The following is an 18,070-nucleotide window of genomic DNA, read 5'->3' on the forward strand; positions in this document are numbered from 1 at the left end:
TTCGGGCAGGCAGCGAGTGGAGGGACTGAGCTGCCCACACTGCGGCAAAGTCTGCGCGGCCAGGATCGGATCGGACTCGGACTCGAGGGATAGTCATAGTCTTCGTGGTGCCGACCTTTTGGGTCACCAGTTCGTTTAATCGAAAAGTCTCTCGGAACGAGCCTCGCACTGCTATTCGCTGCTATTCCCCCCCGATATGCTCGCCGATACGTTCAGGGACACGAAGCGCCGTGTCCAAATGTGTCTGGCGTGTGAGGCAATCGAGTACACATACGTCAAGGTATGTAGGGTATGTTTTTGGTTCGGATTGCTTCATCCTAACGGGAGTTAAACAGAATATTCGTGGCCTCTTTCGAGTACTTACTCGAAAGTACTTTCCCTGTACTTACTGTATATGAATCCAACGTTATCAGGCTTCCTTTGAATGCTCTGTCTTGTGACAGTCTAACACCGTCTAAACCGCTTCCCGTATTTAAATAAAACTAATTAATGATGGATTCATGTTTTGGATCAATAAATGTACGTTTAATTTCTGCTGTGACTGAATCTTAATGATTCACAACCCTCCTGTTGTATAGAACAGGTAGCTCAGGGGTTAGGGTACTGGACTAGTGGTCAGAAGGTCCCTGGTTCAAGCTGCACCACCATTTAGTCCCACTCTTGGGCCTGAATTGTATTTAGTCGTAATTATAAGTCTCTTTGGGTAAAAGCTACTTGGCATTTGGGTAACACTGTGCCAGTTGGGCATTTACACACGGACATTATTGAGTATATGTGAGAAGGGAGGGGTGATGGATTGGCGTCCTGTCTGGGGTTTGGTACTGAATTGTGCCCAGTGATTAAAGGCAAACCAAGCTGTTGTGATTCACAACCCTCCTTTTGTACAGGACAGTGGGTTAGGGTACTGGACTAGTGGTCAGAAGGTCCCTGGTTCAAGCCCCACCACCACTAAGCCGCCACTGTTGGGCCTGAATTGTATTTACTCGTAATTATAAGTCGCTTTGGGTAAAAGCTACTTGGCACTTGGGTGGAAGGGCAGTAAATTAGGCTACCCCACTACCACTGTACCAGTTGGGCATTTACACACAGACATTATTGAATATATCTGAGGAAGGAGGGGTGGCTGTCTGGGGTTTGATTAAAGGGAAGCCGAGCTGTTGCTCCTTTTGTATAGGACAGTGGTAGCTCAGGGGTTAGGGTACTGGACTAGTGGTCAGAAGGTCCCTGGTTTAAGCCCCACCACCTCTAAGTCGCCACTGCTGGGCCTGAATTGTATTTAGTCGTAATTATAAGTCGCTTCATTTAAAAATTTTATTCACGATCGGCTTACATTTGCAAGGTTTGTCTTGAAATCTAATTCCGAGTCAATCACTTTAGTTTGTATAAGCGATCACTCCTAATCTAGCACTTTTAGGGTGCTAATATATTAATGGTATTAATTAAACACCCCAAGTAAAATACCGAATGAAATCCTAAATACGTGCCTCAGTCTCATCGGCTGTTCTTACACAGTGACTCCTTTAGTCGCTCTGTATCTCATTCCTATCAGTACCCTCCCTCCCTCTCGCTGTCTCTCAGTCCTCCTGTAACGTATCCACCATCTCCAGTAGGTGCAGAGCCATGGTGTACTGGGCGTGTCTCTCGGGCAGCATCTCGATCACTCGACTCACCAGGCGGCTGATCTGCTGCAGAGGCGCCGAGGGACAGCGGAGCTCGCTCGGGTCCTGGAGGAACAGGAGGGAACACACCAAACGTAAGCGTGGTCGGCCAGGTTTACGGTCTGCGATCTAGGATCCAGCGTGGCTGAACCACATACGTGGAAAATCATGCAAAACAAGTGCTAAACCTCTACAGTCCCATAAATCAAATAGCAAAACAACAGAAGAACATACACTGTTAGAGGATTTACAGCAAATTCCCCAAATATAAATACTGGTTTGTATTCGATGTATAATTCTGAGCGTTTAGGAAAGCAAGCTAGACGTGTACAAGCATCTCGTGATCGAATGCGATACCTAGAATAGTTGCAGCTAATATTCATGACTACTAAGTCATATTTTTAGTATCGCATCAAATCCATCAAAATCAATCAATGTTCTTATATAGGGATGTACTTCTTATCCAGGGTTTGAATCCTCAGTGGTGCTATCGACCAGTCAGGCATCTACATACAGACATGATTGGCGATGTCTGAGGACGGGAAAGGGCGGCCGAGGCCCTGTGATGGATCGGTGCCCTGTCCAGGGTGTGTTACTGCATTGTGCCCAGTGATTCACAGGAAGCCGGACCCACTGCGACCCTGACAAGGATGAAGTGCTAAACATAAAACATGGAAATTAAATGTAAAATGGATCAATTTATAAGGGGCAGTTGTAGCCTAGTGATTAAGGTACTGGACTAGTAAGCAGAAGGTCGCTGGTTCGAGCCCCACCACTGCCAGGCTGCTGCTGTTGGGCCCTTGAGCGAGGTCCTTAACCCTCAGTTGCTCAGACTGTATACTGTCACAGTACTGTAAGTTACTTTGGATAAAAGCGTCCGCTAAATGCTGAAAATGTAAATAAATCTCTACACACTTAAAACCAGAAGAAAAAATTCACGCAGATTTTCTCACACACACACACACACACACACACACACACACACACACACACACACACACACAACTCAGCACTGTCTGAAGTGTCATGTAAGAGGAGCAGCAACAAACTTGAATGCAAAAGGAATCAAATTTATTTCCAATCACTGAAGAACCGAGTCTACGCTTTCCAGCAAACTCGGTCAAGATCACCGAGTAACCAGTAACCAGACGAAGCCCGAGTGTCCGAGTACTGTCCGAGTACTCACCATAGCTTTAAGCCAGGTACAGAGGGTGGGGGGAAGCCGAGCGAGGAGCTCCATGGTGGATTTGGTCTGAGACTGGGAGTGGAAGAGAGAGTAGGCCAGTCTCTGACCGATCAGGACCAAGAGCTGAGAACCCAGAACGTCCTTGTCCTCGACCTCCAACATCACCTGATACACACAGAGAGAGAGAGAGAGAGAGAGAGAGAATGTGTTGGGTATATGAGCATCATTCAGAATTTCTAATAATTATTAGTTTCATGGTCGTTTTGTTTTGATTATCTTTTTATGCATTTTACCCCCTTGCTGCTACTGGGGACCACAACAGCATCCAAGAAAAGTGTATATTCACCCGACACATTTTTTTTTTTTAAACTAAATGAAATTGAAGACAAATTATGGCGTTTCCTTTTATTACTTCTATTTAAAATAAAATACTGTATTTGTGTTTATATTTAAGTCATCTAAATAATGAATGTCCTTTTATTTATTAGATAGGTCCAAACTATGCAAAATAAATGCTACACATTTCCCTTATACTGTAATGAAATATACAGCACCAGCGCCCTCTGCTGTTTAAAGTGAATATCGATTCATCTTAAATGATTAACCGATTCAAATCGCGGCACATGCGCACCGATTTTTAACTGTTTTCCGGTGCACCGTTACATCCCTACCCGACACACACTCCATCCGACGTGTGCGCAGTCCACCGATCCCTTCTTATTTACCCATACTTCGGTGGATTCGCATACGGAGAGCCACGCCCAGACCTCTGCGCACCTTCGCGTCTTGTACAGGTGCCCTGGGCAACCAAGGTCCTTACACGGCATTGATAACCACACACCTTAGTCCTGTCTTTCTCACCCAGCAGACCGGAAGCCAACTGGGCCTGCTAGAGGGCGTTTAGCCGACCGGTCAGAATCTCAGCGCTGGTGTGCGCCCGGCCTCATGGTAAGCAAAGCTCAAAGCTCTACTCACCCTAAGAATGATTTCTATGAGTTCTACCAAGTATCCAGGATCTCAATCAATTTTGTTATTTTGGTATATGGTGAGCCAATGTGCATCCCTAACTGATACCCCATAATAACAACGAGTGTGGCACACGATACCACATGCATCCAGATGTTACCTCCTCAGCACGCAGGTCCAGCCCCTGGTTATAGAGCTCACACACCAGGTGCCTGCACAGTATATCAGTGTTGAGCTGCAGCAGTGTAGCTAACTCCATACACGTCTCGGGCCACGACTGCTCCATCACTGCTCTGACGGACCCGGCGCTCTCGTCCTGCTCGGCCACGGTCTTCACCCACGCCGTCAGTACGCTCTGCAGAAACTACACACACACACACACGCACACACGCACATTCTTACATATCTTTGTACTGTGGGAGGAGACTCATGCAGACACTCGGCGACTGCTCGGCGATCGAAACTCGGCTCTCGATCGCTATGTGTGAACTACTCAACAACTCGATCCGAGCGACTCGACCGAAGAGAGATATTCACCTTGTCGAATAGCTGGATCTGAGTTGCCCGACTGGCAATGAGTGCTATGTCGAACAGCCAATGAGAACGCAAGATACGGGGTGAGGAGAAACGCAGAGGAGGAGTGTAAAAAGGTGGAACAGGGGCGTAATATAGTTTATATCAGAATACATCAGCACACACACAAGTTTTACAGTATTTCTGACCTTATCGTTCTCTACAAAATATAACACCAACATCATTTGCAAGAAAAATGTATTAACTTCCAATTCACTATAAAACAATTCATGCTGTTCCTATTTTTCCTCTTTGATTTTACGCTGCACATCAGCGCACAAACTCTGATCGCTCGCTACTTGTTGACGTGCATTTTTGGTCGTGGTATCATTAAACCCCTCGTCACTTCTCACGTGTGTTTTCGTGACAGAACCAGAGAAGCTCGCCTGTGATTCCAGTTGGTGATGGATCGTGTAGTGTGTGACCCCCTATCGCCGATCAGTCGTGTAGTGTGAAAGCCACACTAACTTGAAAGACTCCCGATTACAAGAGATCCAGTCGTGTAGTGAGAACTGTACAGCGACCTGACCACTTGAAAAGTCATGTAGTGTGAACTTGGCATAGCTTAAGAGGAAGTGCTGAAACTGTAAGGTGACTGGAGCAGTATAAAGGGAGGCCCACAGTTCTGTTCTTTGTTCTTCAGCTAATACACTGCAGTAGGATCCCTACAGGCGTCGTGCCAATAAACTCTCCAATCCAGTCAACTGTAATCTTTGATAATCTGATTGTATTTTCCTACGACACTCCTGGGATCAAATCAAACCCAGGACCTTCTTGCTACATGCTGCCCCATTTTTATTACTTTCAAGGTGGATCTGCATTAGGGTTGGGCGGTATGACGGTATACCGCGGTATTTAAAAATGGTGACGGTATTTTTAAAAAATGTGAAGCGCCAAATTTCTGCTTCGGGTTTACCTTAAAAACGGAGACTTTAGGACATGCGCGCATCCACAGTAAGGGAGGGGTGGGAGGGGTAGGCGGTTGGAGCTCGCTGATTGGTTGTGGAGGTGATCACTGAGGTGATAACACAAAAACTAGTGCGCGCTCTACATAGACGCGTTTTACGTCATCGAGAAGGAGGCTGTTTGAAACCTTAGACGCCTTAATAAGCTGTAGTTCGGTATCTTAACATTTCAAGAACGAGTGAGCATCGGAAGCGTCCTCGGCTTAAAACATGGCTGACGGTGCGGAGAAACGGAATTATTTTCAAACGTAAATAAATGATTATTGAACTTGTATAAACTTGCACACGTGTTTTTATTTGCAAAATCCAGCTTGTGAGTTGACATGCTTGCGCACTGTGCTATCCCATCCCATTGGTTTGACTGGCAAAATGCTAACTGTTAGCTTAGTATAAGACAGCCCCGATATTAATATCGATGATGAACGATCATGAACATTTTGCTACCTTGCCTTAAATGTAGGCATAATTCAAACAACACTTCAATGAGAAAAAAGATTGATTTTAAAAGGAAACTACAGGAAAGAGACAGACTGGTTGCACTGCATTAAGTTTCATAAAAATCCTCTCTTGTGCAGAGATGTGTTTGTTTCTGCTTTAAAACATACACGCCATGAACCAATCAGATTTAACATCATTAAACGAGTTTTTTCTCAATTATTTGTCATAATACTACTAGCGCTCTCTTTATCTGTGTGTGTGTGTGTGTGTGTGTGTGTGTGTGTCGCTCCCCGTGATAACTGCGCACTTCTAATCGGCTGTATTTCACCCACTCCGCTTCGCATCAGTAGACGGAATTAATCAGTCATTATAAAATAAAAATATATGTAGAGAGCTCCCTAGCTTTTCGAACACACCCTATATAACAGCTCCCAGAGGCGCGACTCGGGTTCCTTTGGTTCATTTCAAAGAGCCGTTCAATAGAATCGGATGGTTCGCGAACGACCCATCACTAACAGACAGACACGCCCCCTACGCGCCTGCGCGGTAATACCGTATACCGCGGTATTTTTTGAAGACGGTATGGCGGTATGAAAATCGGCAATATCGCCCAACCCTAATCTGCATGTTTATCCTGTGGTCAAGTTATTTTTTATACAAATGTACATATATTGACATATTTAATTTTTCATTTGCAGTCCGGCTGACGTCAATCTGTGTCTGTCAAGCCAAAATTTTTTTTAAAAAGGAGCTTAAAAAGCTTACTTCCTGTCTTTGAGCCACCAGACTGGATTCCATATCTCCACTAGGCAGCAGCTGGATGGACGTCAGTTCTCTAAAGAACGCATTTTTTCCCTATAAAAAACAGACAAAAACAGACCCAGGCAACACAAACAATGAATCTTAGTCCCACTGTGGTTTACAAAATGTAACATAAAGCCTCCACAAGGGGGCGTTTGCAACCCATTTTTTTCTGTTTTTTTTATTTTATAAATAACCCTGCTGCACAGGGTGAATTTAGAAAAAGGTGATGATAGTAGATTCGTAATATTACTAGTAACTAGGGATGTAACGATACACGATACTGGGTTCACAATACGATTTTTTCCCGATTTTTTTAACAGAAATTGAAGACAAATGATGACAAAGTTTCCTTTTATTATTTCGCTTTTAAAAAAACCAATAAAATACTGTATTTGTGATTATCTTTTATTTATCTAAATAATGAACACCCAAACTATGCAAAACAATTTTAAATTAAGCCCAATTTGGCTGAAAACCCCCAAATCTGGCAACCAGGCGTATAGTGCCAGTGACGTCAACCAGGCGAGGTGTATAGCGCCAGCGCCCTCTGCTGTTTAAAGTGAATATCGATTCATTTTACATGTCAAATCGATCTGAATCGTGGAACGTTTGAATCGGTTATCTTGTGGTGCATCGTTACATCCCTACTAGTAACCGTGAAGTTACCTTGGTGTCGAACAGACTGAGGGGCTTGATGCGGAGTGAAAAGCTCATGGCGGTGTGCAGCAGTGATGCCAGCAGACAGTGGTGCTGTACCAGCGGGTAGTGCACCGCCTTCTGCTGCAGTGCTAGCTCCGCTATGGAAGCCGGGCCCTCGGCTCCACCCCACGCCTCTTCCACGCACACTTCGGGCACGGGCGCCTGCTCGACCCCGGAGTCCGCCTGTCACAAACACACCATTTAACAGCTCGTCTCTAAGGTTTCTCATTCCTGACCAATTAAAATGAGTAATTCATGCATGCTGATCAAGACAGGCAACTTCAGAACCTTGTTTCATCCAGGACAGACCGAGTTCAAATCTCAGTCATAGGTGGACGTTTACCATGCACATGCTCAGCGTATTCATAACAACACTGAAACATGCAACACAGATGCATGCTTGCTAACCAGAGAAATTAAAGAAAATACCCTTTAATATACCCCTTTATTATGTTTTATCCAATTTATTATCCAATTCCCTAATTGAAACCTCCGTGACTGCAGCACCCTTCCCCCTAGAAGTCTGGAGACACCGGCTGCTTTCTTTTCACCCGCCAGAGGTGAAGTCTGACCGAGAGCCGTATCGCGTATGGAGAGTCACGCACTACTTGCTGTTAATCATCCATCTCTCTTTATAAAGGAGCCTCGACCAGCCAGTAGAGGGCGCAGTTTCAGCAGCAGTGAGAAGCCCATTCGACCTCCCTCTCTCCCTCCCTCCCTCAGGCCGACCAGCCAGTTGTTCCTGCTGTTCCAGGTCGATAGCACAGCTAGAGTAGCCAACCTGATGCAAGGAGGGTGTGTACTCGCCTGACACACACTCCCTCTGATGTGTGCGCAGTCCACCGATTCTCCCGTACTTGGGCGGATTTGTGCGTGAGGTCGGCTTTGCGTACGGAGAGCCACGCCCCGATCTCTGTGCTCCTCCAGGAGTGTACAGGCACACTGTGTAACCAAGGTTCTTACACAGCGTTGATAACCACACCCCTTAGTCCGGTCCTTCCCACCCAGCAGACTGGACGCCAATTTTTGTCTGCTGCAGGCATTAGCCAATCGTTAGCCGATCAACTGCTGGACGGCGCCCAGACGACCGGTAGTAGAGCCGAGATTCGAACCAGGGAGCTCACAATCTCGGCGCTGGTGTGCTAGCGGATTATCCCGCTGCTCCACCCGCTTATTTATTTTTTGCATTTTACCATCTATTTTGTCATACCCAAATTTCCTAATTGAAACTTCCTCCATGACGGCAGCAGCACCCTTGCCCTGAGTGATGCAGACTGTTATGTTCCAGCCCTTACAAGTCTGCAGACACTGGCTGCTTCTTTTCACCCGCCGGAGGTGGAGTCTGACAGAGAGCCATATCATGTACGGGAGAGTCACGCACTACTTTCTGTTAATCATCCATCTCCCATCACGCAGATGCCGCGGCCAGCCAGTAGAGGCCGCAGTTTCAGCAGCAGTGAGAAACCCATTCTACATCCCTCCCACCCTCAGGTCTGCCGGTTGTTCCTGCTGTTCCAGCTGGGATCCAAACATGAGAATGTTTATGTGTTCTTTCAATGCCCCCCCCCCTTTCCCCCCCAAATTTAGAGTAACCAATCCACTGCCGATTCTCCCATACTTCGGTGGATTTGTGCGTGAGGTCGGCTTCACGTACGGAGAGCCACGCCCTGATCTCTGCCCTCCTCCAGGAGTGTACAGGCGTCATGAGTTGATAACCCCACCGCTTAGTCCAGTCTTTCCCACCCAGCAGACTGAACGCCTGGAACTGGACGGTGCCCAGTCGACAGGTAGCAGAGCTGAGATGTTTTTTATTATCTGTATGTGTGTCCAGATCTCTGGGCATGTGACAGACTAAAGAAGACAAATATGACCAAACTGGCTGATCAACCTGATCCAACGTCACTGAAGTAATCTATTATCTGCACTGACGTTCATTCATTCACACGGCTGCCGTTTGCGCCCTGTAATGCACATCACAAAGCCGAGCGTGCATTCCTCTGCTGCACGGATCTTACTTTGATGAACTGAGGGAAAAGATGGAAAAAAGAAGTAGAAGAGACCTCCATCACAGCCTGGAGCAGCTGCACACACGAGCCCAGGAAGCTGGTCATGGGTGCGTCGCCCATTCCTACGTCCTACACACACGGAACAGAGGACATGATAAAACACTGATGCTGAGGGGATACACAATTCTGTCACTGTAGGGGTCTGCTGGGGTACTCACCCTTCTGCACAGCCTGTCTTTGGGAGCCTTTCCAACCTAAACACACACACACACACACATAGTATTATTTATTTATTTGTGCAGCATAAGTGCAGAACTGTGTGTGTAAAAAAGAAAATCCAGCACTCGCCTTTTCCATCAGGAAAGCAGCAGCGGAGAAACGCTTCACTAAAAACGTGTTCCACATCATCGTAGAGATTCCTGCCAGAGAAGCAAACAAATCATCATCAACAAGTCCATTACACCGAATCTGTGCCACTTCTGTACCCAGCTCCACTTACCATATAGAAGCACTTTGTAGTTCTACAATTACTGACTGTAGTCCATCTGTTTCTCTGCATGCTTTCTTACCCCCTTCCATGCTGTTCTTTAATGGTCAGGACCCCCACAGGACCACCACAGAGCAGGTATTATTTAGGTGGTGGATGATTCTCAGCACTGCAGTGACACTGACATGGTGGTGGTGTGTTGGTGTGTGTTGTGCTGGTATGAGTGGATCAGACACAGCAGCGCTGCTGGAGTTTTCAAACACCTCACTGTCACTGCTGGACCGAGAATCGTCCACCGACCGAAAACATCCAGCCGACAGCGCCCCGTGTGCAGCGTCCTGTGACCACTGATGAAGGTCTAGAAGATGACCGACTCAAACAGCAGCGATAGATGAGCGATCGTCTCTGACTTTACATCTACAAGGTGGACCGACTAGGTAGGAGTGTGTAATAGAGTGGACAGTGAGTGGACACGGTGTTTAAAAACTCCACTCATATCAGCACAACACACGCTAACACACCAGCACCATGTCAGTGTCACTGCAGTGCTGAGAATCATCCACCACCTAAATAATACCTGCTCTGTGGTGGTCCTGTGGTGGTCCTGATCACTGAAGAACAGCATGTTAAAAAGGTATGTAGAGAAACAGATGGACTACAGTCAGTAATTGTAGAACTACAAAGTGCTTCTATATGGTAAGTGGAGCTGATAAAATGGGCAGTGAGTGTAGAAACAAGGAGGTGGTTTTAATGTTATGGCTGATCGGTGTAAATGTAGATGAAAATGCATTTTTAATTGAGCAAAGTGTCCTGCACATTGATCCAAATGCAAATGTAGGGTATATAATTTAAAACGTTCATAAACACCCCCTATAACACTGAAGAATAGTATTTGTTCATGTCCCCACTCTGCTGTTACCCTCACATATTCATCTAGTCACATTTTTAACAGAAATGAACATTATCTGTATATACTGAAGCTCACGGGAAGAGCATTAGTAGGTTCTCCCTTTTCCCCTGTATGTTAAATAATATTGTTACATCTCCATGTTCATTCCTGTTACCCACACGTATTCTTAGTTCTTATTAGTTTATTTTAAAACAACATTTTGTGATAAATCACTAGACTCTGTTCTGGTGCATTTAGCATGTTCTCCATGCTGCTACATTTCATGTATTTACTAATCCTAGGTAAAAATTAGAACTCTTAGTCTTGTTACTTTCAGCCCTGTTACTCATATACAACCATCTTCCACTTAGAAACCTTGTAAAAATCACAAACAGAGGTGCCTGAGATTCGACCAAAACACATTCTGAGTAGTTAAGTGTGTGTGTTACTGGATTTAGTGTTGAACAAAGAAAAATGGTTGCAGGAAAAATTGATGTGTCCTACCTAACTGAATGTGAGGACTGGAGATCATCTTCAGGTAGTCCACAGAGCACTCCAGATACCGGCCCACCTACAAAAAACGGAGAGAAGATCTCCTGGTCTCAGCCTGACCACACACACGTCACAAAATGCACAAACACAAACGTAGGAGCAACCTGAGCACAAAATATTAGGAAACCTGTTCATTCTTGGTATTATTATGCATGACGGGGAGCCCAATATGTCGATGACGATCTACCAGTCGATGGCACAGTGCATGCTGGTAGATCAGCCTCATTCAAACAGGTCAACGTGATTGACATGAAATGTGGCCACTGTTTCTTTAATTTGCATTTTGTTATCATAGCTACGCCTCAGCCCGCCTAAAGCACCGCTAATCTAATCAGTTTTAATTCATCAGTAGCCAGTTTGCGCCACTTTTGCATTTTTCCTTCTGTGAAGATGAGGGCGCGACCGAGCACAAAGAAACCAAAAACGCTTCGATTGGGGCGAGAACGCTGCAGAGACACGGTTTCGTTCAAACGTGGAAGAAGCTGATGGAGAAATTTTAACCCTCTATCTGATATTCATATGAAGTCAAGCGCCTCTGCTGGACGATTCTGGAACTTGCTGGCTGAGGAAAAATATCCAAGCATGAGAAAATGAGCCGCATATTTGACAGCAGTTTTGGATCGACCTGCTCGTGTGAATCAGCCTTTTATCACATGAAAATAATCGTGTAAATATCATCCCACACTTACTGATGAACACTTTGAAGCTGCTTGAGAATCAGTATCAGCAGCTCCTGTCCAGATACACAAAGCTGACCGACACCATTCAGTGTAAATCATCAGAATAAGATCAGTGTGATGTTCAGTATTAACTCTCTTGCCCTGTATAGCTGAACATCAATACAGGAACTGAAGCGCATTAAAAAAAGGTGGGCACCCCTGAGGTATGATTTATATCTTATTACAGTAATAAAGGTGCTTGCCTCAGGGTCTTTGTTCCACTGGACCACGTATTCCCAGCAGCAGTGAGCCCACAGCACATCGGCCGAGAGCGAGTTAGGAAAGCGCCGACACACACAAGCTAGAAGCTCTGAAGCAGAACAACAACAAAACACTCAAATCAGTCAAAAATCCCCAAAACCATTTTATTATATAATTATTAAATAGAGATGTGACAGAAAATGCTGTTACCCTCCAGCCCTTGAACATCATCCTTCTGATCCGCTCCCTGCTGTGAGGGCTGATCGTCAGGCTCGTCTGAGCTCTGCTCGTCCCCTTTGTGCCACACGATCTCTTTTAATTTTCCAGGACTGACGTCTTGCTTGAAGATCAACTTCGCGACCCTGTCCGCTACTCCGCCTGAGACGAGAAGGGCCACAAAAATGCTTCTGATACGCCACAATCATCTTCATTAGCGTAATGAATCAGGCAATGCAACCCACTAACACCCCACCATGCTCACGTAAAGCATCGAGCATTTCAATTAGCATTTTAATGTCATTTACATAAAAATATAGATTGTATAAACGTCAATCCCTCATTTACAAACCAACCTACACACCCAGCATCTTCTGGATCCTCTAGATTAGTGCACAGCTTTTTAATCTTTTTAATATTTATGAATTTTTATGTTGCTACACAGACAAATCTGCATACAAAACAATTGCTGTGTCCCAAACTACATAATACCTGTTAGTTAGGAAGCATAAACTGGATAGTCTAATATTTAATCAATGCTTTAATATGCCGCTCATATTAAAGTGTGTGTGTGTGTGAGAGTTTGTGTCGCACCTCGGCCGCTCTCCAGCAGCGTTTTGACGGAGCAGCGCTGGGTGGCGCCCCCCGGTGACCCCTGAGGGGATGGCAGGCTCAGTAACGTCTGCAGCACCAACACGTCTTCCAGCTGTCTAACACACACCACCCACTGCTCCAGCTCCAGTGATACACACTCCCAATCTGACTGGAACTACACACACACACATACACACACACACACACAAACACAGAGGGAGTTACATATGCATCGATTCAATGTGAGCCACACACACACACACACACACACACACACACACACACACACACACACACACAGAGGGAGCAGTACCTTGCTCTCAGCCAGGCTGGTGATGGAGCTCTTAGCAGCCTGGTGTGCGACCAAAGCAGCCAGCAGGGCGGCGCCAGCGCTTTCTGACTGCACGCAGGCATTGCGCACCTGCTGCCACCAAGGGGAGACGCACTGCATGTCCCACGATTCATCCACTGCACCTAACACACACACACACACACACACACACACACACACACACACACACACACACACACACACACAGAGGTGAGTCCACACTTGATAAAGTCTGAGATGTTACACCTTCATTTAAACTACAACACACACACACCTTTCATGGAGCTGAGTGTGTTGAGGAGTGTGTGCAGGTTCCTGACAGCGCCTCCTTTCTTCAGGATCTCCTTCTCTCTGTTCAACCAGACCGTCAGGAGCAGAGACTGAAAACAGAACATCTCCGTTATTAACCAAACCAACCCTGCTAGTACTGATAATCACGGTTCTGTTTTCATCCCTCTCACCAGGAGCTGCTGGGGGCTGATGCCACTCTGCTGTAGTGTCTCACACACTCGCTCCAGAGGACTCTGACCAGAAAGACATCCCCAGAACAGAAAACTACCTGCATAACACACACACACACACACACACAGTGTTTATTAGTTTATTACAGATCTACGAGGTGACGTGCATCCAAAAATGAATTTAAAGAGGCTTGGAGAATCAATTAAGTGACTTAATATTTAGTCCATGAATGATTCCTGACCTAGTTGCGTCCAGTCTGTGTCGGAACCTCTGATGACGTGCAGTTCCCCTCCTTCGCACACTAACTGCGACAGGAAGGTTTTGACATGCAGCGGCCCGGTCTCGTCCTGAGCAAACGAGACGGTGGGGCGAGAGTTCAGCTCGGCGTAGCGCTGCAGGATCGGCCCGATTCTTGCGAGGTCGTCCTCCATACCGGGCACAGACGTCTGGAGCTGACAGAGAGAGGAAAAGAAAAGGTTTCTATTAAAACTGCTATGTGGTTACATGCACTAATTTCTTCCAATCCTACTGAATTTATTAGGAATTATGATTTTATTAGGATTAAAATCTCAGTTTACATGCACGCTATAAGTAATCTCATCCAAAACCACATGCACATGTAGAGTACCGCTTAGTGCACATGTTACCATAACAACCAGCATCATATGAGTCCAGTCAGAGTAAGTAGATCAGGAGGACGGTACTGGTTCATGTGTGTTTGTTTGTTTAATTGCTTTAAAAATTATGGCAGACATCCACTTGTTACAGAAGGGACGAGAGCCACATTGCGAGTCACATGAGTCTTTTTAAGTTGGAAGCTAAACTTTGTCTCTTCTGCAGAGCAGTTTTTTGCTCCCACCAAGTCCAATTGCCCGATTGTGTCATGCTTTCTCTCCACCAATGCCGATCCCCGCTCCGATTAAAGAGAACGAAGCTGACACACGCCCCCCCCTCCGACTCGTGTGCACCAGCTGACTGCGTCTTTTTTTTTTTTTTTTTACATTAACTACGTGAGTACTAGGGCTGCAGCTATCGATTAATTGTTATTATTATCGAGTATTCTATCGATTATTCCAGCGATTAATTGAGCAATCGGATAAGAAATAATTTTGCTTTAATAAAGAGCAAAAATAAATACATATAAGATTAAATAAGACGCGTCTCTCAAAACAAACTGCACATTTTTATTCCTGCATACAGGACAGTTTAAAGAGAAAACTTTTGAAGTGCAAAAACAAATGCATCAAAAATAAATCAAATTACTTTTAAAATGAAAACAGGCAACCTAAAACTAAAGGGATAAATAATAATAAACAATAATACATAAACATGAGCCTCTACAGCTCACGCAGAACATAAAGCTTTAATATTTAGTTGGGAGGATTTGTGGTGGTTGTAGGAGGTTCTGTCAGGATTGTATCTCCTAGATGAGGTAAGATTTGGTGTGTGTGTACGTGTGTGTTTGTCTAAACCTTCAAAAAAGCCTGTGGTGAAAAGTCGGCGTATCAACACGACGCTCTGATGGTCTGGATGTTGTTCTGAGTTTTCGTTTTTTCCAGCTTAAAATGATCTCAAACTTTCTGTGGTTTTCTCTGTCCAGTCTCCTCTGTTCACCCCTCGATATTTTCTCTCTCTCTCCGTTTTACAGTCCGGGCTATCAAATCTCGGCTGCGTTTCAAATCGCTACTTTCATACTGAACAGTACGCGGAAGTGGCGAGCGTGTCCAGATACGTAGTATTCATTGACCTGTACGTAAAAAGTACCCGGTTTAAGTCCTGTTAAGTACTGTTTAAGTGTGAGATTTCGGACGCAGCCCCCGGCTTCTTCACGTCACCTGACCACAGCGTGAACGCGTTGTGCAAAAGTGAAAGTCGTCCGTGTGAAACACTGTGAGAATTTGAATTGATAATTTTTTGTAATCGAATTACTCTAGACAAATATAGGCCAATTTTAACTTTGTTGAAATAACTTAAAAGATCATTAAGATCAAAATCCAAAACAACCAGCACGTCAATGATCTGCCCACACAATGATACTGAAAACACTCGTGTTGTGGACGATATAGGAAGCTGGGTGAGGTATGAGGTAAATAAGGTGAGTATGGACACGGTACTCACAGGTTCAGGCTCACTAGGTGAGGTATCAGGTGAGTGCAGGAGCTGAACGTCAGTGTAGAGCTGCAGCAGTTTGAGCTGAGAGGAACACAACTGCAGCAACGACTCGTCTACAGCTTCAGGGTCTGAAACACACACACACACACACACACACACACACACACACACACACACACACACAGTATTTTATTTTAATTACATTTTTTTACGCCACTTTATACACTCGATTAGGATTGTTCTTGACACACACACAGTAAATGTATTTTACCAATTTTTCCTCCCAAACTAGACATATCCAATTCCCTTATCGTATTTCACCTCTACTGCTGCAGACCTCCACTCCTGACCGAGAAAAACTATAACACACGTCTCTGTGCAGTGGCATCGCTCAGCCAGCAGGAGTCAGAACTGCGGCAGTTATAAGGAATCCCTTCGACCCTCCCTCCCTCAGATAATCACTGACCGTGAGGGCGCCCAGCAGGCCGGCAGCAGAGCCGAGATTCAAACTTGTGAGTCTGAGACGTCGGCACTAGGGATGTAACGATTCACCACAATACGGTCAATAACCGATTCAAAAATTCCACGATTCAAATCGATTTGACATGTGAAATGAATCGATATTCACTTTAAACAGCAGAGGGCGCTGGCGCTATACACCCTGCTTCGTTGACGTCACTGGCGCTATACGCCTGGTTGCCAGATTCGGGGATTTTCAGCCAAATTGGGCTTAATTCAAAATTGTTTTGCATAGTTTGTACCTACCTCAGAAATAAAAGGGCGTTCATTATTTAGATAAATAAAAGATAATCACAAATACATTATTTTTTTTTTTTAAGAAAAATAATAAAAGGAAACTTAAAATAATTTGTCTTCAATTTCAGTTTAAAAAAAAAAACCGGGAAAAAATTGTATCGTGAACCCAGTACCGTGAATCGCATCGCATCGTGTATCGTTACATCCCTAGTCGGCACTGAATGAAACTTTTTAAACGTATCAACTAATGATAACCAGTGCATGTTTAAAATAAAAATAATTCTTTACCTTGTTCCTTTAGGCTGGATAATAAGGTGTGAGTGATGTTAATCAGACACGAAACTGGAGCGTTCTTACTGTTCAGCAGAGACTCCAGTGCCTGACAGCAAAACACAACAAGACCTTGATATAAATGTTTACTGCACTAGTTTAATCACATAATACACTGGTATGGAATCATAAACTCCTTGTATGTATTCACACAGTTAATAAAGTGTTGCCACCAGGCACTGCAGCCCGTACACCAATCATTTCTACATCCTTTATAATAATCCCTGTACATAACTGATGGTAAAATATAAACATGAGCCTGGAATAAATCTTTATTTTGCCGATCGTAACTCTTCTGCTGGCCTGACGAGGCGAGGAGCATACTAACACTCCATACCTCAGCTTCTTTTCACCTGCCAGAGGTGGAGTCTCACAGAGAACCATACACTACACATTATACACCATACACATGATAGCTCAGCTGACCAAAGGTGATGGACTAGCACCACTCAAGCGCCCACTTCAATATTTAATGATAATAATTAAAAAAAAACAACAACAACGATTAAGAACAAAGTATTCTCTGTAGTGCTGAGCAGTCAGTTGAGTGTTTGTGATGTGTAGGTATATCAGACCTGTTTTTTAACAGCAGGGTGCTTGATCTCCAGAAGAATACTCTGCATCTCGCTTTCCAGAAGAGCTGTCGATCACAGGTCAGTTAAACAGGATTGAATAATCATTCATATTGCACTTATTTTAGATGCATTTTCTGAGCATTAAGACATTATTTAACACATCCAGCTCCTAATGGAGAACAGAAATGTATTTAATAGTCTGGAACAACAAATTAATGGCCAAATGTGCATCATTTTTTTAACAGTACAGGCCTTACTTGGGTCAATATCAGCACTCTTGAGCAGAGAAGTCAGTCTTTTAAGTAGGTGCATGTCTTTGGCTCGCTCACTCTTCTTATCACTATATAATAACAAAGGACAGGATATTGAATAGTCAAAACTGGCAGCATTCATGTAGTAAAAACTGTTAAACTTAAAAATCCGCTTTAAAAACATTTGCGCTGCTTCTGTCCATCATATTAAAATTTTTGTGAGAAAAGTTGTCGCACTAAATGCTGGGATTGCCTTAGTGGAGCTCCTCGTTATACGGTCAGCATAAGGCATCTCAGTAG

General features: G+C 44.6%; 1 protein-coding gene across 1 annotated transcript in view; it reads right to left on the bottom strand.

The window, feature by feature from the left end:
* Window positions 1–1,286: 1,286 nt before the first annotated feature.
* Window positions 1,287–18,070, bottom strand: part of rab3gap2 (RAB3 GTPase activating protein subunit 2 (non-catalytic)) — a 38,274-nt gene continuing 21,490 nt past the window's right edge. The window contains exons 16-35 of the mRNA XM_063006995.1: window positions 17,777–17,859; window positions 17,520–17,584; window positions 16,903–16,993; window positions 15,865–15,986; window positions 13,988–14,198; window positions 13,746–13,843; window positions 13,559–13,664; window positions 13,267–13,427; window positions 12,954–13,128; window positions 12,354–12,521; window positions 12,146–12,252; window positions 11,176–11,242; window positions 9,644–9,714; window positions 9,514–9,549; window positions 9,350–9,424; window positions 7,257–7,472; window positions 6,552–6,641; window positions 3,971–4,174; window positions 2,845–3,009; window positions 1,287–1,724 (exon numbers count right to left, since the gene is read on the bottom strand). Of these exons, the coding sequence (XP_062863065.1) occupies window positions 1,575–1,724; window positions 2,845–3,009; window positions 3,971–4,174; window positions 6,552–6,641; window positions 7,257–7,472; window positions 9,350–9,424; window positions 9,514–9,549; window positions 9,644–9,714; window positions 11,176–11,242; window positions 12,146–12,252; window positions 12,354–12,521; window positions 12,954–13,128; window positions 13,267–13,427; window positions 13,559–13,664; window positions 13,746–13,843; window positions 13,988–14,198; window positions 15,865–15,986; window positions 16,903–16,993; window positions 17,520–17,584; window positions 17,777–17,859 (2,461 nt within the window). The 3' untranslated portion in view covers window positions 1,287–1,574. The remainder of the gene's footprint in view (window positions 1,725–2,844; window positions 3,010–3,970; window positions 4,175–6,551; window positions 6,642–7,256; window positions 7,473–9,349; window positions 9,425–9,513; window positions 9,550–9,643; window positions 9,715–11,175; window positions 11,243–12,145; window positions 12,253–12,353; window positions 12,522–12,953; window positions 13,129–13,266; window positions 13,428–13,558; window positions 13,665–13,745; window positions 13,844–13,987; window positions 14,199–15,864; window positions 15,987–16,902; window positions 16,994–17,519; window positions 17,585–17,776; window positions 17,860–18,070) is intronic.

Source organism: Trichomycterus rosablanca, chromosome 13 (genome assembly GCF_030014385.1).
Source record: "Trichomycterus rosablanca isolate fTriRos1 chromosome 13, fTriRos1.hap1, whole genome shotgun sequence".
In the NCBI taxonomy this organism is placed as follows: Eukaryota; Metazoa; Chordata; class Actinopteri; order Siluriformes; family Trichomycteridae; genus Trichomycterus; species Trichomycterus rosablanca.